Source organism: Anomaloglossus baeobatrachus, chromosome 4 (assembly GCF_048569485.1).
Source record: "Anomaloglossus baeobatrachus isolate aAnoBae1 chromosome 4, aAnoBae1.hap1, whole genome shotgun sequence".
NCBI lineage: Eukaryota > Metazoa > Chordata > Amphibia > Anura > Aromobatidae > Anomaloglossus > Anomaloglossus baeobatrachus.
Window position 1 is genome coordinate 621,272,198 of NC_134356.1, and position 22,546 is coordinate 621,294,743.

General features: G+C 51.0%; 1 protein-coding gene across 1 annotated transcript in view; it reads right to left on the bottom strand.

Annotated features, from left to right (window-relative positions):
• CKAP2L (cytoskeleton associated protein 2 like) overlaps nt 1–22,546 on the bottom strand; it is an 81,328-nt gene that overhangs the window by 46,630 nt on the left and 12,152 nt on the right. Inside the window, exons 3-4 of the mRNA XM_075342963.1 lie at nt 16,249–16,309; nt 12,903–13,954 (exon numbers count right to left, since the gene is read on the bottom strand). Coding sequence (XP_075199078.1) covers nt 12,903–13,954; nt 16,249–16,309 — 1,113 coding nt within the window. The remainder of the gene's footprint in view (nt 1–12,902; nt 13,955–16,248; nt 16,310–22,546) is intronic.

The following is a 22,546-nucleotide window of genomic DNA, read 5'->3' on the forward strand; positions in this document are numbered from 1 at the left end:
TCCGTGGAGCCTGCCGGTAGAAAAGTCCCACATGCGGTGCAGGAAGCATATAATGTCTGTGCCTTGGCACCCTTGCGTTTTACGGGCGACATGCTGCTGGCTCTCTGCATGTGAGAGAGTCTATAGCCAAAGGGCGACCAGCGCTATGTAATACCAAGTATTTGTAGCAACAAAATACTAAGAATACTACGAGCACAAGAGGGGGTGAGCCCTGAGGGCTGCTTACCGCCCGCTGAACAGCGGGTAAGAGGCTGCAGAATGCCTTGTCTGGGTCTCCCCGGCTCCCCTCTGCAGCTCAGCGTGTCAGCAAGAATGGCTGCCGGCTTATGTGGAGAGGGGCGGTCCGTGGGAGTTCCCCAACAAAAGTGCGGGAACAGTGTCCCCTCTGTGCTGACTGTGAGGGCTGGAGTATGTAAAAACGACTCCAGCCCTCAGCGCTGATGCACTGGCCAGCGTCCCGCCCCTCTCCTGACTGGCAGGTCTGGGGGCGGGAACGAACGAAAGCAGGCCGCAAAAGCCGGGGACTCGAGTTATCAGCGCGGCCGCCGTAAAAGCGCGGGCCGCGCTGAAGTCCCCGGCGCACTACAAGTGCCAGCCGCGCCGCTGTTCCAGCGGCCGGCGCGACCGAGTCTAGACGTGGGCAGCGTCCCGCCCCTCTCCTGACTGGCAGGTCTGGGGGCGGGAACGAACGGAAGCAGGCCGCAAAAGCCGGGGACTGTAGTTATCAGCGCGGCCGCCGTAAAAGCGCAGGCCGCGCTGAAGTCCCCGGCGCACTACAAGTGCCAGCCGTGCCGCAGTCCCAGCGGCCGGCGCGGCCGATTCCCATAAGTGTGCCTGCTTCAGCTAAGCTGAATGAGGCCATGGCACAGGCGCCGCAGCGCTGATGTCCCCCGGCGCACTACAACACCCAGCATGCTGCGGTGTGAGCGCCAAATGCACGGGGACACAGAGTACCTTAAGGAAGCAGGGCCATGTCCCTGATGTACTCCGCTCCATCCAGCATCTTCTCCAGGGGCTGTAGATGGAGCCCGGTCTCAGTGCCTGGAGACCGGTAAATCCCACTTCACCCAGAGCCCTGTAAAAAGGGATGGGGAAGGAATCAGCATGTGGGCTCCTGCCGCCGTACCCGCAATGGGTACCTCAACCTTACAAACACCTCCGACATAAGTGGGGTGAGAAGGGAGCATGCTGGGAGTCTGTATAGACCCTCTTTTCTTCCATCCGACATAGTCAGCAGCTGCTGCTGACTAAAAACAATGGAGCTATGCGTGCGTGTCTGACCTCCTTGCGCACAAAGCTAAAACTGAGGAATCCGTACTCCTACGGGAGGGTGTATAGCCAGAAGGGGAGGGGCCTTACACTTTTAAGTGTAGTTCTTTGTGCGGCCTCCAGAGGCAGTAGCTATACACCCACTGTCTGGGTCTCCCAATTAGGAGCGAAAAAGAAAACTGTAATAAATTGTAAATATGTAATACACTATGTAATATACAGTAGATTACATATATATCTTGTGTGTGTATATACACTGTATATATATATATATGTATATACAGTGTATATACACACACAAGATATATATGTAATCTACTGTATATTACATAGTGTATTACATATTTACAATTTATTACAGTTTTTTGTGTTCTAAAGTTGTATTCCAATAAATATATTTTATGTTCTATCCAAATATCTTGATTATTGTATCATAAAAACAATTAAATGTCTGATGTTCACATTGTACTACAATACATTTTTCACTTAAATATAAGCATTATACTAAATGTTATTATTTAGTAAAATATTCAGCACATTCTGCATTGCACTCCTGTCCCCAATTTATTATATATTTTAGGAGTCGGAGTCGGTGCATTTTATACCGACTCCGACTCCGACTCCACCAAAATGAGCTCCGACTCCGACTCCACGACTCCGACTCCACAGCCCTGGAGCAAACAAGCGTTTTATGGCAAATAGCCAACAGGGTCGCAAGAAGAGTGTGGGGCAAACAAGGCGCAAAATAACTGCCCATGAATTGAGGAAAATCAAGCGTGAAGCTGCCAAGATGCCATTTGCCACCAGTTTGGCCATATTTCAGTGCTGCAACGTTACTGGAGTATCAAAAAGCACAAGATGTGCCATACTCAGGACATGGCCAAGGTAAGGAAAGCTGAAAAACGACCACCTTTGAACAAGAAACAGAAGATAAAACGTCAAGACTGGGCCAAGAAATATCTTAAGACTGATTTTTCAAAGGTTTTATGACTGATGAAATGAGAGTGACTCTTGATGGGCCAGATGGATGGGCCAGAGGCTGGATCAGTAAAGGGCAGAGAGCTCCACTCAGACGCCAGCAAGGTGGAGGTGGGGTGCTGGTATCATCAAAGATGAACTTGTGGGGCCTTTTCGGGTTGAGGATGGAGTGAAACTCCCAGACCTACTGCCAGTTTCTGGAAGACAACTTCTTCAAACAATGGTACAGGAAGAAGTAGGTATCGTTCAAGAAAAGAAGGGAATTTTGTTACTTACCGTAAATTCCTTTTCTTCTAGCTCCAATTGGGAGACCCAGACGATTGGGTGTATAGCTACTGCCTCCGGAGGCCACACAAAGCATTACACTAAAAAGTGTAAGGCCCCTCCTCTTCTGGCTATACACCCCCCGTGGGATCACGGGCTGCTCAGTTTTAGTGCTAAAGCAAGAAGGAGGAAAGCCAATAACTGGTTTAAACAAATTCAATCCGAAGTAACATCGGAGAACTGAAACCGTTCAACATGAACAACATGTGTACTCGAAAAAAACAAAAATCCCGAAGGAAACAGGGCGGGTGCTGGGTCTCCCAATTGGAGCTAGAAGAAAAGGAATTTACGGTAAGTAACAAAATTCCCTTCTTCTTCGGCGCTCCATTGGGAGACACAGACGATTGGGACGTCCAAAAGCAGTCCCTGGGTGGGTAAAATAATACCTCAAGTTAGAGCTGCAAAACAGCCCTCCCCTACGAGGAGGCAACCGCCGCCTGCAGGACTCTTCTACCTAGGCTGGCGTCCGCCGAAGCGTAGGTATGCACCTGATAATGTTTGGTGAAAGTGTGCAGACTCGACCATGTAGCTGCCTGGCACACCTGTTGAGCCGTAGCCTGGTGTCGTAATGCCCAGGACGCACCCACGGCTCTGGTAGAATGGGCCTTCAGCCCTGATGGAACCGGAAGCCCAGCAGAACGGTAGGCTTCAAGAATTGGTTCCTTGATCCATCGAGCCAGGGTGGATTTGGAAGCCTGCGATCCTTTGCGCTTACCAGCGACAAGGACAAAGAGTGCATCCGAGCGGCGCAGGGGCGCCGTGCGGGAAATGTAGATTCTGAGTGCTCTCACGAGATCCAACAAATGCAAATCCTTTTCATACCGATGAACTGGATGAGGACAAAAGGAAAGTAAGGAGATATCCTGATTGAGATGAAAAGAGGATACCACCTTAGGGAGAAACTCCTGAATCGGGCGCAGCACTACCTTGTCCTGGTGAAAAACCAGGAAGGGAGCTTTGGATGACAGCGCTGCCAGCTCGGATACCCTCCGAAGAGACGTGACCGCTACCAGAAAGGCCACTTTCTGTGAGAGTCGAGAAAGTGAAACATCCTTCAGAGGCTCGAAGGGCGGCTTCTGGAGAGCAACTAGTACCCTGTTCAGATCCCATGGATCTAACGGCCGTTTGTACGGAGGGACGATGTGACAAACCCCCTGCAGGAACGTGCGTACCTGAGGAAGTCGTGCTAGACGCTTTTGAAAAAATACCGATAGCGCTGAGACTTGCCCTTTAAGGGAGCCGAGCGATAAGCCTTTTTCCAAACCAGATTGCAGGAAGGAAAGAAAAGTAGGCAATGCAAATGGCCAGGGGGACACTCCCTGTGCCGAGCACCAGGATAAGAAAATCTTCCACGTTCTGTGGTAGATGTTAGCAGACGTGGGCTTCCTAGCCTGTCTCATGGTGGCCACGACCCCTTGAAATAATCCTGAAGATGCTAGTATCCAGGACTCAATGGCCACACAGTCAGGTTCAGGGCCGTAGAATTCAGATGGAAAAACGGCCCTTGTGACAGTAAGTCTGGCCGGTCTGGTAGCGCCCACGGTTGGCCGACCGTGAGATGCCACAGATCCGGATACCACGACCTCCTCGGCCAGTCTGGGGCGACGAGCAGGACGCGGCGGCAATCGGACCTGATCTTGCGTAGCACTCTGGGCAAGAGTGCCAGAGGGGGAAACATATAGGGCAGCTGGAACTGCGACCAATCTTGCACTAAGGCGTCTGCCGCCAGAGCTCTGTGATCGCGAGACCGTGCCATGAAAGTTGGGACCTTGTTGTTGTGCCGGGACGCCATTAGGTCGACGTCCGGCCTTCCCCAGCGGCGACAGATTTCCTGAAACACGTCCGGGTGAAGGGACCATTCCCCTGCGTCCATACCCTGGCGACTGAGGAAGTCCGCTTCCCAGTTTTCTACGCCGGGGATGTGAACTGCGGATATGGTGGAGGCCGTGGCTTCCACCCACATCAGAATCCGCCGGACTTCCTGGAAGGCTTGCCGACTGCGTGTCCCGCCTTGGTGGTTGATGTATGCCACCGCTGTGGAGTTGTCCGACTGAATTCGGATCTGCTTTCCTTCCAGCCACTGCTGGAAGGCTTGTAGGGCAAGATACACTGCCCTGATTTCCAGAACATTGATCTGAAGGGTGGACTCCTGCTGAGTCCACGTACCCTGAGCCCTGTGGTGGAGAAAAACTGCTCCCCACCCTGACAGACTCGCGTCTGTCGTGACCACCGCCCAGGATGGGGGTAGGAAGGACCTTCCTTGTGATAATGAGGTGGGAAGAAGCCACCATTGAAGAGAGTCCTTGGCCGTCTGGGAAAGGGAGACTTTCCTGTCTAAGGACGTCGACTTCCCGTCCCATTGGCGGAGAATGTCCCATTGAAGTGGGCGCAGATGAAACTGCGCAAACGGGACTGCCTCCATTGCTGCCACCATCTTCCCCAGGAAGTGCATGAGGCGTCTTAAGGGGTGCGACTGGCCTTGAAGGAGAGAGTGCACCCCTGTCTGTAGTGAACGCTGCTTTTCCATCGGAAGCTTCACTATCGCTGAGAGAGTATGAAACTCCATGCCAAGATATGTTAGTGATTGGGTCGGTGACAGATTTGACTTTGAAAAGTTGATGATCCACCCGAAAGTCTGGAGAGTCTCCAGCGCAACGTTCAGGCTGTGTTGGCATGCCTCTTGAGAGGGTGCCTTGACAAGTAGATCGTCCAAGTAAGGGATCACCGAGTGTCCCTGAGAGTGCAAGACTGCTACCACTGCTGCCATGACCTTGGTGAAAACCCGTGGGGCTGTCGCCAGACCAAATGGCAGGGCTACGAACTGAAGGTGTTCGTCTCCTATAACGAAGCGTAGAAAACGCTGGTGCTCTGGAGCAATCGGCACGTGGAGATAAGCATCTTTGATGTCTATTGATGCTAGGAAATCTCCTTGAGACATCGAGGCAATGACGGAGCGGAGAGATTCCATCCGGAACCGCCTGGTTTTCACGTGCTTGTTGAGCAGTTTTAGGTCCAGAACAGGACGGAAAGAGCCGTCCTTTTTTGGCACCACAAACAGATTGGAGTAAAAACCTTGACCTCGTTCCTGAAGAGGAACAGGGATCACCACTCCTTCTGCCCTTAGAGAGCACACCGCCTGCAGAAGAGCAACGGCTCGGTCGGGATGTGGGGAAGTTCTGAAGAACCGAGGCGGAGGACGAGAACTGAACTCTATCCGGTACCCGTGAGACAAAATGTCTGTTACCCACCGGTCTTTGACCTGTGGCAGCCAAATGCCGCAAAAGCGGGAGAGCCTGCCACCGACCGAGGATGCGGAGAGAGGAGGCCGAAAGTCATGAGGCAGACGGCTTGGAAGCGGTTCCTCCGGCTGCTTTCTTTGGGCGTGAGTGAGTCCGCCAGGAATCTGAGCTCCTCTGCTCCTTCTGAGTCCTTTTGGACGAGGAGAATTGGGCCCTGCCCGAACCTCGAAAGGACCGAAACCTCGACTGTCCCCTCCACTGTTGAGGTTTGCTTGATCTGGGCTGGGGTAAGGAAGAGTCCTTACCCTTGGACTGTTTAATGATTTCCGCCAATTGCTCACCAAACAGTCTGTCTTGAGATAATGGCAAACTGGTTAAGCATTTTTTGGAAGCAGAATCTGCTTTCCATTCCTTTAACCATAAGGCTCTGCGTAAAACCACAGAGTTGGCGGACGCCATTGACGTACGGCTGGTAGAGTCCAAGACCGCATTGATAGCGTAAGTCGCAAAAGCAGACATTTGCGAGGTCAAGGACGCCACTTGCGGCACTGATGGACGTATGACAGAGTCCACCTGCGCCAGACCAGCCGAAATAGCTTGGAGTGCCCACACGGCTGCGAATGCTGGAGCAAACGACGCGCCGATAGCTTCATAGACAGATTTCAACCAAAGGTCCATCTGTCTGTCATTGGCATCTTTAAGTGAAGCCCCATCTTCCACTGCAACTATGGATCTAGCCGCAAGCCTGGAGATTGGGGGGTCCACCTTTGGACACTGGGTCCAGCGTTTGACCACGTCAGGGGAAAAGGGATAACGTGTATCCTTAAGACGTTTGGAGAAACGCTTATCTGGATAAGCATGGTGTTTCTGGACTGCTTCTCTGAAGTCAGCGTGGTCCAGGAAAGTACTCAATTTACGTTTGGGATACCTGAAATGGAATTTCTCCTGCTGTGCTGCTGCCTCCTCCGCTGGAGGAGAAATATCCAGCAGTCTATTGATGGCCGCTATAAGATCATTCACCATGGCGTCACCATCAGGGGTATCCAGGTTGAGAGCAGTCTCAGGATTAGACTCCTGATCACCTAGCTCTGTCTCATCATACAGAGAATCCTCTCGCTGAGACCCTGACCAGCGTGATGACGCCGAGGGTCTCTCCCAGCGAGCTCGCTTAGGCTGCCTGGGACTGTCGTCCGAGTCAGAGCCTTCAGCCTGTGATGCCTGGGACCCCCTTGGAGCACGGATTAGTTCCAACTGAGGGGGACCGGGGAACATTGAATCAGCAGTGCCCATGGTCTGAGTGACCGGCCTGGACTGCAAAGTTTCTAGAATTTTTGTCATAGTCACAGACATCTTATCAGCAAAAACTGCAAACTCTGTCCCCGTCACCGGGGCAGGGTTCACAGGCGTCTCTGCCTGGGCCACTACTAGCATAGACTCCGGCTGACGAAGTGGCACAGGGACCGAACATTGCACACAATGGGGGTCAGTGGAACCTGCCGGTAGATCAGCCCCACATGCGGTACAGGCAGCATATAAAGCCCGTGCCTTGGCACCCTTGCTTTTTGCGGATGACATGCTGTTGTCTCCTCAGAGCAATATAGGGGTATAAGCCAAGAAGCGACCGTACAGTGCAATATATAGGTACAGACAAAAGTACACAAAACAACACTGTGGCACTAGTGAGGTCAGCACCTAGGTGCTGCTTACCGCCCGCTTAACAGCGGTTGTGTGGTCGCCAGAATCCCCTGTCTGGGTCTCCCAGGGCTATGTCCGTTCTCCAGCTCAGACTGCGTGCAGGAATGGCTGCCGGCGTCCTGTGAAGAGGGGCGGGCCGTGGGCGTGCTGCAGACAAAGAGCGGGAAACTGGCGTCCCACTGTGCCCAGTGAGAGGGCTGGAGTATGTAAATAAGACTCCAGCCCTCGGCGCTGACTATTGTACAGCGTCTCTCCCCTTCCCTGACTGACAGGGCTGGGGGCGGGAACGAAACGTAACTAGGCCGCAGAAGCCGGGGACTAGATTTATAAGCGCTGCCGTCGTAAAAGCACGGTCGGCGCGAAGTCCCCGGCGCACCACAAGTCTCAGCCGCGCCGCAGTCTCCATGGCGGCCGGCGCGGTAGTTCCCCACACATAAACTCACTCAGCTAAGCTGCAGTGAGTATAACCTAAGCGCGCAGCGCTACTGTCCCCGGCGCACTAGAACACCCAGCAACGCTGGAGTGTGTCTGTGCCCGTCTGTACGGGGACACAGAGTACCTGAATGTTGCAGGGCCTTGTCCCTGACGGTACCCAGCTCCGTATCCAGCAGGATCTCCGGGTCTGTGGATGGAGCCCGGCCTCAGAGTCTGGAGGCCGGTAAGATCCCACTTCACCAGAGCCCTCAGGGGGATGGGGAAGGAAAACAGCATGTGGGCTCCAGCCTCCGTACCCGCAATGGGTACCTCAACCTTAACAAACACCGCCAACAAGAGTGGGGTGAGAAGGGAGCATGCTGGGGGCCCTTTTTTAGCATGGGCCCTCTTTTCTTCCATCCGATATAGTCAGCAGCTACTGCTGACTAAACAGTGGAGCTATGCGTGGATGTCTGACCTCCTTCGCACAAAGCTTGAAAACTGAGCAGCCCGTGATCCCACGGGGGGTGTATAGCCAGAAGGGGAGGGGCCTTACACTTTTTAGTGTAATGCTTTGTGTGGCCTCCGGAGGCAGTAGCTATACACCCAATCGTCTGGGTCTCCCAATGGAGCGCCGAAGAAACATGATTTTCATGCAGGACAATGCTCCATCACATGCATCCAACTACTCCACAGCGTGGCTGGCCAGTAAAGGTCTAAAAGATGAAAAAATAATGACATGGCCCCCTTGTTCACCTGATCTGAACCCCATAGAGAACCTGTGGTCCCTCATAAAATGTTAGATCTACCTTGAGGGAAAACAGTACACCTCTGGGAACAGTGTCTGGAGGCTGTGGTGGCTGCTGCACACAATGTTGATCGTAAACAGATCAAGCAGCTGACAGAATCTATGGATGGTCGGCTGTTGAGTGTCATCATAAAGAAAGGTGGCTATATTGGTCACTAATTTTTTGGCGTTTTGTTTTTGCATGTCAGAAATGTTTATTTCTAAATTTTGTGCAGTTATATTGGTTTACCTGGTGAAAATAAACAAGTGAGATGGGAATATATTTGGTTTTTATTAGGTTGCCTAATAATTCTGCACAGTAATAGTCACCTGCAAAAACAGATATCCTCCTAAGATAGCCAAATCTAAAAAAAAAAAAAACAAAAAAAAACTCCAACTTCTAAAAATATTAAGCTTTCATATTTTTGAGTCTTTTGGGTTGATTGAGAACATAGTTGTTGATCAATAATAATAATAATAAAAAAAAAAAAAAAAAAAAAAAAAAAAAAAAAGTCCTCTAAAGAAGGGAATTTTGTTTACTTACCGTAAATTCCTTTTCTTCTAGCTCCTATTGGGAGACCCAGACAATTGGGGTGTATAGCTTCTGCCTCCGGAGGCCACACAAAGTATTACACTTTAAAAAGTGTAACCCCTCCCCTCTGCTATACACCCTCCCGTGCATCACGGGCTCCTCAGTTTGGTGCAAAAGCAGGAAGGAGGAAACTTATAAATTGGTCTAAGGTAAATTCAATCCGAAGGATGTTCGGAGAACTGAAACCATGAACCAAAAGAACAATTGAACATGAACAACATGTGTACACAAAAGAACAACAGCCCGAAGGGAACAGGGGCGGGTGCTGGGTCTCCCAATAGGAGCTAGAAGAAAAGGAATTTACGGTAAGTAAACAAAATTCCCTTCTTCTTTGTGGCTCCATTGGGAGACCCAGACATTTGGGATGTCCAAAAGCAATCCCTGGGTGGGTAAAAGAATACCTCGATAAAAGAGCCGAAAAACGGCCCTCTCTTACAGGTGGGCAACTGCTGCCTGAAGGAGTCGCCTACCTAGGCTGGCATCTGCCGAATCATCGGCATGCACCTGATAGTGTTTCGTGAAAGTGTGCAGACTCGACCATGTAGCCGCCTGACACACCTGCCGAGCCGTAGCCTGGTGTCGCAATGCCCAGGACACCGACGGCTCTGGTAGAATGGGCCTTCAGCCCTGCAGGAATCGGAAGCCCAAAAGAACGGTAGGCTTCAAGAATCGGTTCCTTGATTCACCGAGCCAAGGTTGACTTGAAAACCTGAAATCCCTTACTCTGGTCCGCGATAAGGACAAGAGCGCATCAGACCGGCGCAGGGGCGCCATGCGAGAAATGTAGAGCCGGAGTGCTCTCACCAGATCTAATAAATGCAAGTCCTTTTCACATTGGTGAACTGGATGCGGACTTAAAGAGGGTAAGACGAAACGGGGATACCTTAGGGAGAAAGTCCGGGACCGGACGTAGAACCACCCTATCCTGGTGAAGCACCAGGAAGGGGGCTTTGCATGACAGCGCTGCCAGCTGAGATACTCTTCTGAGTGATGTGACTGCCACTAGGAAGGCCACCCTTTGCAAGGCAAATGGCCAGGGAGTAAAACCCTGAGCAGAGCACCAGGATAAGAAGATCCTCCAAGTCCTGTGATAGATCTTGGCGGACGTTGGTTTCCTGGCCTGTCTCATGGTGGCAATGACATCTGGAGATATCCCTGATGACGCTAGGAGCCACCACACAGTGAGGATTAGAGCCGTAGAATTCAGAAGGAAATATGGCCCTTAAGGCAGCAAGTCTGGTCGGTCTGGGAGAGTCCACGGTTGACCCACCGTGAGGTGCCACAGATCCGGGTACCACGATCACCTCGGCCAGTCTGGAGCAACGAGGATGGCGCGGCGACAGTCTGACCTGATCTTGCGTAACACTCTGGGCAGTAGTGCCAGAGGAGGAAATACATAAGGCAGTCGAAACTGCGACCAGTCGTGAACTAGCGCGTCTGCCGCCAGAGCTCTGTGATCCTTGGACCGAGCCATGAATGCCGGGACTTTGTTGTAGTGCTGAGACGCCATTAGATCGACGTCCGGCGTTCCCCAACGGCAACAGATCTCTAGAAAAACGTGCGGGTGAAGACCATTCCCCTGCGTCCATGCCCTGGCGACTGAGAAAAATCTGCTTCCCAGTTTTCTACGCCCGGGATGTGAACTGCGGAGATGTTGGAGGCTGTGGCTTCCGCCCACAGCCGCATCCGCCGAACTGCTCGGAAAGCTTGATGACTGCGTGTGCCGCCCTGGTGGTTGATGTACGCAACTGCCTTGGCGTTGTCCGACTGAATTCGGATCTGCCTGCCGTCCAGCTACCGCTGGAACACCCTTAGGGCTAGATCCACTGCCCTTATCTCCAGAACATTGAACCGAGGGGAGGACTCTGTCGGAGTCCAGGTTCCCTGAGCCGAGTGGTGGAGGAAGACCGTTCCCCACCCTGACAGACTCGCGTCCGTCGTGACCCCAGCCCCGGCTGGGGGCCGGAAGGATTTTTCCTTCGCCCAAGAAGTGGAAAGAAGACACCACTGAAGAGAGGTTTTGCTGCAAGGGAAAGAGAGACGTTCTTGTCTAGGGACGTCGACCTCCTGTCCCATTTGCGGTGTCCGATAGAATCGGACGCAGACGAAACTGCGCAAGGGAACTGCCTCCCTTGCTGCCACCATCTTCCTGGGACAGTGCATGAGGCGCCTCAAGGGGTGACTGGACTCGAAGGAGAGATTGCACCCCTGTCTGTAGTGAACGCTGACTATGCAGCGGAAGCTTCACTATCGCTGAGAGAGTATAAAACTCCATCCCGAGATAAGTCAGTGATTGGGTCGATGTCAGTTTTGACCTTGGAATTTTGATGATCCACCCGAACCCCTGGAGAGTCTCCAGAGCAATGGTCAGGTTGTGTTGACATGCCACCCAGGAGGGTGTCTTGACTAGAGGATCGTCTAGGTAAGTGATCACCGAGTGGCCCTGTAGGACCGCCACCACTGCTGCCATGACCTTGGTGAAGACCCGTGGGGCTGTCGCCAGGCCGAATGGCAGTGCCACGAACTGAAAGTGTTCATCCCTGATGGCGAAACGCAGAAAGCGTTGAAGCTCGGGTGCGATCGGCACATGGAGATAAGCATCCTTGATGTCAAGTGATGCTAGGAAGTCTCCTTGTGACATCGAGGCTTCAGAGTGTTCACCGCCTGAAAAAGTACATCTGTGGAATCTGGTGCCCCAGCGTGAGTAGTGAGGGGGGCGGAGGACAGCTCAGTGTACTCCAGCCCTCACTGTCGGCGTCATACCGACCGTCCCGCCCTTTTCCCTGACTGGCAGGCCTGGGGGCGGGAGAATCCCATACTAGGCCGCAAAAGCCGGGGACTAAAGTTAAAACCGCGGCCGGCTGGCAGTGCACGGTCGGCGCGGTAGTCCCGGACCCATACCCACGCCGCAGTCGCTGCAGCGTCTGGGCCTAAGGTGCTTTATGCGCCGTCCCAACGGGGACACAGAGTACCTGTGGATGCAGGGCCATGTCCCTGACGATACTCCGTCTCCTGTCCGGCAGATTCCCCCAGGGGCTGCGGAGGGAGACCGGTCCCAGTGTCTGGATGACCGGATAGGATCCCACTTCTCCCAGAGCCCCTAAGGGATGGGGAAGGAAAACAGCATGTGGCTCCTGCCTGTGTACCCGCAATGGGTACCTCAACCTTAACAGCACCGCCGACTCAGAGTGGGGTGAGAAGGGAGCATGCCGGGGGCCCTGTTATGGGCCCTCTTTTCTTCCATCCGATATAGTCAGCAGCTGCTGCTGACTAAAACGTGGAGCTTGCGTGAATGTGTGCCTCCTTCCACACAAAGCATAAAACTGAGGAGCCCGTGATGCACGGGAGGGTGTATAGCAGAGGGGAGGGGTTACACTTTTTAAAGTGTAATACTTTGTGTGGCCTCCGGAGGCAGAAGCTATACACCCCAATTGTCTGGGTCTCCCAATGGAGCGATAAAGAAATACAACTTGCCTAATAATTCTGCACGCGGTGTACAAATAGCATATATGTGCCAACATGACCGTCCACCCGCATGGGGAGTAGAGGGAAATCATGATTACTTCCTACACAACCCCTTGAGTATAGATTTTAGGACACTTACTTGCGGTCTTCGGCAGTCATGCAGGGTGTCTGTGGTCTGCTGCTGGTGTCGGGGGCCGTCAGGTTGGATGGCTTAGTGGTGGTTCCCTTAGTTGCACCAGTCACACCTTGCTTTTTCTCTTTGACTCCTTCCTTTTTACTGTACAGATCCTTAGATCCATCTACCGCCTTGTTGGATCCAGTGGTCACTGTGCTTCTCCGAGGTCCTGCCTGCTTAGTCAGAGGCTGACTCTTTCGAGTATTGGAAAGTCTCATTAAGGAGTAATCCACGATGGCTGGCCTCATCTTAGGAGCAGGCCCAGGAGCGGTCCTCTTTTTCTTAGGAGCCATGATCGCTGGTTGCGTTGTGGTGGGCTTGGTAGAATGAGTGGTTTGCTGACGATTACCCTCCGGCTGATCCTTGCGCACATTGAGTGGTTGTTTTGTGCCATCTTTGCGTGAAGACTTAATCAGGAAACTTCTTTCTTTTGCACTTTGACTTTTAGCTCCAGGCAGGCTTAATCTAGAAACTATACGGATGTGTCCACCGCTGGCCACAGGCTTACTGGTCTTACAATCATGAGGGAGACTTTTCGCCCCGGAGGCCTGTGTGACGGATTTACTTACGGCCAGTTGGTTGGATTGAGCTTTCCTCTGGTCTCCGCTCTTGGACGTTTTACCTGCGCCCGGCCCTGGTGGATGCCGACCTCTCATGGTCAGTGAAGTCTTGTCCATCACATGGATTTCAGATTTGTTCCCATCTTGATTTTTGGTCACTACCACGGTTAATGTGACGTCGGAGCCTTCATCAGTCTTAGCACGGGAGATGGGGACGGATGGCGGGTGTAATGTCCTTACGGTCTGGTGTCGCTGGTGAGGGATCACCCTTGGGACACTGGCTTTCGGTGGCAGAGGGTTTCTGGATAATGGTTTATTCACAGTCCTGTTGGCTGATTGCTGATTGGGGATTGTCCCTGTACCCGATTTATGGGGATGGGATCCTACGTTTGAAGTTTTGCTTTTATTTGATTCGAGAGGGAAATGTGACCTTTTATTAGCAGATTTCTCATTGATCTAAAAATAATACAATTATTAGTGTCACACACTAACAAAACGCCATATAAATCACACACAAATTCCATTTTCTGTCTTTATGTACATAAGACAATGTATATGTAATATAAATTTAACATCCCAATACATTTACTACCATTAATGTTCCCCCCCAACTCTCCTCCTGTGCAGACACCATTTCAGCAATGTCGGCACTAGCTCTCCCGGGGATCGCATAACATTGCTGGCTTTACTCTCCCCTCCTTTTGACATAACTAACATCCGTAAGGGGTGATAAAGCAGCTGCAGCTCTCGTTTCCGCCAAATGTCTGATTTATGCAAACGAGAAGAGAGTGAATCCACTGCTGACTATTGTGTCCCACAATCCTTGTGGCCAATGTCAGGTGATCCCTGGGAGAACTAGTGCCGACATTGCTGGAATGGCGTCGGAGGAGAGTATGAGGCCGGGGGGGGGGGGGGTCACCCGACCATAGATTCTCTCATCCAAGAGAATTGGGATGATTATGCTAATCATACTCGGATCTCAGTTTGTTCATCGTGTCAGCTTAGTGTGATCGGATGAGAGAATCGTAGAACATCTTCATTATGCGAGTCTGTGGAAATCGGATTGCACTCAGATGTCATCAAAGTGCAGTCTGATGATTTCTACGGACCAACAAACTTGAATGAGTCTCGTCTGATTTAATTTTTATTACTGACAAATTATTCAGTCAAAAAATAAATAAATAAAATTAAAAAATAAAATAAAAAACAAAATCGAGCATCAGCATTGCCCTTTTGGATAACATTGGTCAGAGTGCTATCTGCTTAAAAAAAAAAATAATAAATAAAAAAAAATTGGATAGCCCTTCTCCGATGTATACAGTGGTGTGAGCGAGCTCTAAGTGTTATTATGTTATTATGAGGAAACATAGGGATTAAGGGGTTGTCTGAGTAGAATTTTCAAAACATGTAAATTTATTCAGAATGGAGTACGAGCGCCACGTGCAGAATTCCCTGCACCTAGACGCCGTGGCTGCCATCAGTGAGGTTATTAATGGTTGTCTGAGAAATGTTTTGCTGTGTTGAATGCACTTGGGACAAGTCATCAAGATCCACCGCTGGCAGCTGCCAGTGTAATAGCCAGTTGCCTCTAGTCTTCATTCTAACTACACGATCAGCTCGGTGTTACAATGATTGGTGGTGGAACTAGGGTTATCAGATGTTTTTTTCCAATACAGCAACATCACGTTACATGTTACTCGTACTACTATGAGCAGCCTGCATGGCCAAAACGTGCTACCAAGACCTGCAGCGTGTCTGGACTGGTGTCCTATCGAGCACACCTAGGACGTGATTCATCAGTAATTGCAAAGAGAGCTGCCAGCGGCGGATCTTGATGATTTACCTAACAGCATTCAGCGGAACATTTCTCAGACAACTATTAAAAAGCTCATTGATGGCAGTCAAGGTTGTAAGGGTGAAAATGTCTGCACGTGGCGCTCATACTCCATCATAATGTCTTGAAAATATTATTTGTATTTTTCCATCATTTTTAGATCAGCATCACGTCTATCCATCCTGTGATTTCCATAATCCAACAGCTTGTCCTTGTTGGGGTTACAATGTCAATGATGAGGAGTGGATTTTCTAAGTGATTGACCAAGAGGTTAGACTGCTGCACCTTACTCCTGGGCTTCGGTGCATAACACAGTCAGCAGCCGCATTGTACGGAGGGTGCTCAGCTCCCAAGACCGCTCCATACAGGCAGTGTGCACATCCGCTGTACAAAGAGGGTTACAATGTCAGTGGATTCACTAAAATTAGTGGGATCTGATTCTTTTTTATTGTCACACTGAAAAGACTTTCCTCTCCTGAATAGTGGGCATCAGTGTTAGGCATCATTCACACTGCGTTCCTCTTCCCGTTCCGTGGTCCCGTCAGGGTGTGCGTCCAAATTCCCCCCAAAAAACGGGTTTCGGATGTAAACAGGGGCACACGGGGCTATTGACTGTCTGCATCATTGGTCTACCTCTGTCGTGCACCATTTTCGGGAGTATACGCTTTCCAGAGATGACTGAGTGTCCACCTCCAGAAACCGTACACACCCGAAAATGGTGCACAACAGAGCACACGGCGATTCCGTCTGCACCATTATAGTCAATGGCCCTATTGGCACATACGTCTGAAACCCGTTTTGCGAGGGGTTCGGACAAAAGCCCCGAGGAGCCCACTAAATGAAGAGAAGAATGCAATGTGAATGGGGTCTTTGAAGAAAAAAAAAAAAAAGAATCTTGAAATTATTGCTCACATACCTGTTTAGAAGACGTTTGTGGCCGCTTATTCTGTAGATTGGTGCAATCTTTTAGATACGGCCTGCACAAAGACATGGAAATAAACACTGGTAAGAATTCAGAGAGCGGTCATCACCCGGGTCCTAACTATATGTATCACCGACGAAATGATGAGAATCAGAAATCAATGGAGGACGCAGCATAGGTCGCACTGGGGTAATGTGTTCTTCTGTTGGCACTCGGCCTTTTCTTGTAATTACACTTCTCCGATAACGTTGGGGGTTTCAGATCCAACCAGTGGAAAACCAGTACAGCGAAACCTCAGTTTACGAGTACCTCGTGTGTGAATATTTCACTATACGAGCAAAGCTTGCTGTAAATTTGTAACTCAGTTTACGAGCAAATACTCACCGCACACACTTCCGGTTCCGTACTTTCACCGCGCTCTGACCCGCTCTTGCAGTCCACACAAACACATAATATGCTCACCTTACCTTCCGTTCCCTCGCCGGCCTCCTGGTTCTTGTAGTCCGCCGGAACAGGATGTGTATTTGGTAACCATCGCGACGATAGAGGGACATCTGCTGTCAGCCGCTAATCAAAAGCAGCGCTGACCAATCAGAGGCAAGCGGCTCCTGCCTTTGACGTCAGTGCTCTGGCAGCGAAGCTCCGGCATCGGTCGCGATGGTTACCCGATACACATCCTGTACCTGCGGACTACAAGAACCAGGAGGCCGGCGATGGAACGGAAGGTAATGTGAGCATAATATGTGTGTGCGTGTGTGGAATGGCACAATAGGGGACCAGGATGGGACATTGAACAAGTTGTGGAACGAATTGTCTGCATTCCAATTATTTCCTATGGGAGATCTTGCTTTGCTAGACAAGTAACTTGGTTAACAAGCACACTCCCAGAACGGATTGTTCTCGTAAACCAAGGTTCCACTGTATTGTACTGCCCTGAAACAGGACACGAGAAATGGCCACTGCAACAGGGAGTCAGCATCATCTCGCCATCATGAACCCACAAATGACATAGCTTGGAGGTAACCTGCAGCCCGACAGCATATACACCATCAATGAGGGATAGGAGTCTGCTCAAAGGGCACATTCCCACATCATGAGCAGCCACTGTGCGCGACCACAAATCATCCCCCGCATCGATCAGTCTACATGTAAAAGAAAACCTCTCTATGGATCACAGATGAACCCTCCCTTATGTGCGCAGGGTATACAGACAGAGGAGTTTCCCAACAATTACGGTATACCGTATTTTTTGGATTAGAAGACACACTTTTCCTCCCAAGAATTTGGGAGAAAACGAGGGGTACGTCTTATAATCCAAATGTAGCTTACTGGGGGTGGTGGAGAATGGTCACAGGAGGCAGAGGCGAGCTGCGCGCTATACTGTGGACGGTGAGGCAGGGGCGATGCTGCGGGCTGTGCGCTATACTGTGGACGGTGAGGCAGGGGCGATGCTGCTGGCTGTGCGCAATACTGTGGGCGGTGAGGCTGGGGCGATGCTGCTGGCTGTGCGCTATACTGTGGACGGTGAGGCAGGGGCGATGCTGCTGGCTGTGCGCTATACTGTGGACGGTGAGGCAGGGGCGATGCTGCGGACTGTGCGCTATACTGTGGACGGTGAGGCAGGGGTGATGCTGCTGGCTGTGCGCTATACTGTGGACGGTGAGGCAGGGGCGATGCTGCTGGCTGTGCGCTATACTGTGGACGGTGAGGCAGGGGCGATGCTGCGGGCTGTGCGCTATACTGTGGACGGTGAGGCAGGGGCGATGCTGCGGGCTGTGCGCTATACTGTGGACGGTGAGGCAGGGGCGATGCTGCGGGCTGTGCGCTATACTGTGGACGGTGAGGCTGGGGCGATGCTGCGGGCTGTGCGCTATACTGTGGACGGTGAGGCAGGGGCGATGCTGCGTGCTGTGCGCTATACTGTGGACGGTGAGGCTGGGGCGATGCTGCGGGCTGTGCGCTATACTGTGGACGGTGAGGCTGGGGCCATTCTGAAAATGTAGGCTTCAAATAATGCCGCCTGGAGTTGGCGCAAGCCCAGTATGAGCTCTCAGCTCAAGACTTCATCTGCGCACGTGCTACCTCTGGTCCACTGATCTCCCAGCAGCGGACTTAAGGAAAATGGCCCCCATAGGTGGCACGTACGCAGACGAGATCTCCGCTTGTCATTATGCTGATGGCTCAATCTGCACATACGCCAATTCTTTGAAGCCCGCACCGCCATCAGTTTCTGGATGTTCCCGCCTCACAGTGCCCGCAGCGAGCATCATGGACACCCGCCACACCGCCCACAGCATCGCCCTACTCCAGCACCACCCCTGCCTCCTCTAACCCCGCTCTATCACCGCTGCCAGCCCCCACCCCCAGTAAGACACCACCGAATTATAACATGGACCCCATATTTTTATTTTTAACCTTTTCTTTCCCCTCTAAATGTGGGGTACATCTTATAATCCAAGGACGGTAATAAATAAGGGCGATCATGAACCAAGAAAGTCTGAGATACACACTGCGGCCTGCTGAAACTGTGCCGATAAAATACCAAACCTTTTAGGAGTAAAATGCACAAATAGACATTCCTCACCACAATCTATGAACACCAAGGATTAGAATTGTATAACCCTAATTAATGGCATGTGTGTGATGGTTCTTTAAAGGGAATCTCTCAGCACGTTTTTACTATTTATTCCTAAGAGCAGCATAACGTAGGGGCAGACACACTGATTACAGGGATGTGTCACTTATTAGGCTGTGTAGTGTAGTTTCAACAAAATCAGTGTTTTATAAGCGGAAGATCATCACTATAGCTGATGCGGAGAGTAGTCCAGCTAATCCGTGTAATCCTGCCCTCACCACTAATTGGCAGCTTGCTGATAGTGTACACAGGAATCTGCCAATCAGTGGTGTGGGCGGGGTTATACACAGCTCAGCATTTTGATCACTGCTACTTCTACAGCAGAGAAAACAGGGATTCTAGCAAAACTGCACAAAGCAGCCCATTAAAAAAATAGATAGGGAGACAGATTGATGTTCAGTACAATATAAAAGGCCACTCAAAATCGCAATGAAAAAATATAGAGGGCTGAGTTTCATATGGCCAAACATAGTTCCAAAAAAGATGACTAGTACACCCATATAAATAACAAATATTTATTACAAATAATTCACATATAAATAGGGGTACTGTAATTAGAAAAACTGGATTCATAAAAATACAAAACAGTGAAGGGTTAAAGAGCAGACAGAGATCACCCTTCCAGGGACCCAGACAGCATTAATCAAATGTTTTATATAGGTAAACATACTGCGCAACCCATGTGGTAAGGTCTCTTAGTGAGGCCCACCAAAAAGTATGACACACAAAGGAGCCAGTAAGTTATACATGGATTAGAACGACTGCTTACCCATATTATGTATCTATATGGTGGCTGTGTCCAGGGTCCGGTCAGGAAAAGGGGAGAAACGCCCCGACGCGTTTCGCTTGTGGTGCTTCTTCGGGGGGCGATGTGACCCAGTGCGGTGTGTCCCATGTATTTATACCCACCATAATTGATTCCAGATAGCCGCCGTCTAATTGTCGCATGCGCTGTGACTGTGCCCGCACCGCGCGCGTCACTTCCGGGTCTCCCGGCGGAAGTGACGTTCACAATGGGAACGTCACTTCCCACCGGCCGGAGCTCCTCAGTGCGCGCGCGTCTGCAGGCAGCACAGGGCATGCGAAGCCCGCGCGGCCATCTTGGGTAGTGGCAAAGTCCCCATGTAAGTAACGGGTTTTTGCCCATAGTGTGGAGAGGGTGTCACGTCATCATCAGGGCACGTAATATGCGCGCGGCCATCTTAAGTTCTGGTAAAGTCCAGATATAAATACAGGGATTTGCCCATAGTTACGTTATAGTCAGGTGGAAAAAAAAGGGGGAGAGACCATCATAGATATCTTTAAGTGTGAAGATGTCAGCCACTATTCTACGGTGATACCCTCAGTGGGGGAAGCCAATAAGGAATATATGAAAAAAGAAGGGAATTTTGTATACTTACCGTAAATTCCTTTTCTTCTAGCTCCAATTGGGAGACCCAGACAATTGGGTGTATAGCTACTGCCTCCGGAGGCCACACAAAGTATTACACTCAAAAGTGTAAGGCCCCTCCCCTTCTGGCTATACACCCCCAGTGGGATCACTGGCTCACCAGTTTAGTGCAAAAGCAAGAAGGAGGAAAGCCAATAACTGGTTCAAAGACCAATTCAATCCGAAGAAACATCGGAGAACTGTAACCATTCACATGAACAACATGTGTACCGAAAAAAACCCTAAGAAAACAGGGCGGGTGCTGGGTCTCCCAATTGGAGCTAGAAGAAAAGGAATTTACGGTAAGTATACAAAATTCCCTTCTTCTTTGTCGCTCCATTGGGAGACCCAGACAATTGGGACGTCCAAAAGCAGTCCCTGGGTGGGTAAAAGAATACCTCGTGGTAGGGCCGTCAAACAGCCCTTTCGTACAGGTGGGCAACCGCCGCCTGAAGGACTTGTCTACCTAGGCTGGCGTCTGCCGAAGCGTAGGTATGCACCTGATAATGCTTGGTAAAAGTGTGCAGACTCGACCAGGTAGGTTTCAAGAATTGGTTCCTTGATCCACCGAGTCAGGGTGGATTTGGAAGCTTGCGACCCTTTACGCTGACCAGCGACAAGGACAAAGAGTGCATCCGGGCGGCACAGGAGCGCCGTGCGGGAATGTAGATCCTGAGTGCTCTCACCAGATCCAACAGATGCAAATCCTTTTCCAATTGATGGACTGGATGAGGACACAAAGAAGGTAAGGTGATATCTTGATTGAGATGAAAGTGGGATACCACCTTAGGGAGAAAGTCCGGAATCGGACGCCGAACCCCCTTGTCCTGGTGAAGACCAGGAATGTAGATTTGCATGACAGCGCTGCTAGCTCGGACACTCTCTGAAGAGACGTGACCGCTACTAGAAAGGCCACTTTCTGTGAAAGACAGAAAAGGGAAACAACTTTCAAAGGCTCGAAAGGCGGCTTCAAGAGAGTCATTAGAACCTTGTTCAGACTCCAGAGCTCTAACGGCCGCTTGTACGGAGTGATGAGAAGACAAACTCCCTGCAGGAACGTGCGTACCTGCGGAAGTCGGCTAGGCGTTTCTGAAAAAATACAGATAGCGCTGAGACTTGTCCTTTAAGGGAGCTGAGCGACCAACCATTTTCCAACCAAGATTGTAGGAAAGAAGGAAAAATAGGCGATGCAAATGGCCAGGGAGAAACTCCTTGAGCAGAGCACCAAGATAAGAATATCTTCCACGATCTGTGGTAGATCTTGGCGGACGTTGGTTTCTTGGCCTGCGTCATGGTGACAACCACTCCTGAGATAATCCTGAAGACGCTAGGATCCAGGACTCAATGGCTACACCGTCATGTTCAGGGCCGCAGAGTTCAGATGGAAAAAAGGGCCCTTGAAACAGCAAGTCTGGTCGGTCTGGTAGTGTCCACGGTTGGCCTACCGTGAGGTACCACAGATCCGGGAACCCCGACCTCCTCGGCCAATCTGGAGCGACGAGGATGGCGCGGCGACAGTCGGACTTGATCTTGCGCAGCACTCTGGGCAACAATGCCAGAGGTGGGACACATAAGGTAGCCGGGACTGCGACCAATGTTGAACTGAGGCGTCCGCCGCCAGAGCTCGATGATCGTGAGACTGTGCTATGAAGCCGGGACAATGTTGTTGTGCCGTGACGCCATTATGTCGACGTCCGGCATCCCGCAGCGGCGACAGATCTCCTGAAACCCGTCCGGGTGAAGAAACTATTCCCCTGCGTCCATACCCTGGCGACTGAGGAAGTCTGCTTCCTAGTTTACCACGCCTGGGATGTGAACTGCGGATATGGTGGATGCCGTGTCTTCCACCCACGTCAGAATCCGCCGGCTTCCTGGAAGGCTTGCCGGCTGCGTGTTCTTCCGTGGTGGTTGATGTATGCCACCGCTGTGGAGATATCCGACTGAATTCGGATGTGCTTGCTTTTCAGCCACTGCTGGAAGGCTTGTAGGACAAGATACACTGCTCTGATTCCCAGAACATTGATCTGAAGGGTGGACTCTTGCTGAATCCACGTATCTTGAGCCCTGTGGTAGAGAAAAACTGCTCCCCACTCTGATAGACTCGTGCCTGTCGTAACTACCGCCCAGGATGGGGGTAGGAAGGACCTTTTTTCTGACCATGAGGTGGGAAGAAGCCACCACCGTAGAGATTCTTTGGCCGCCTGAGAAAGGGAGACGTCTCTGTCGAT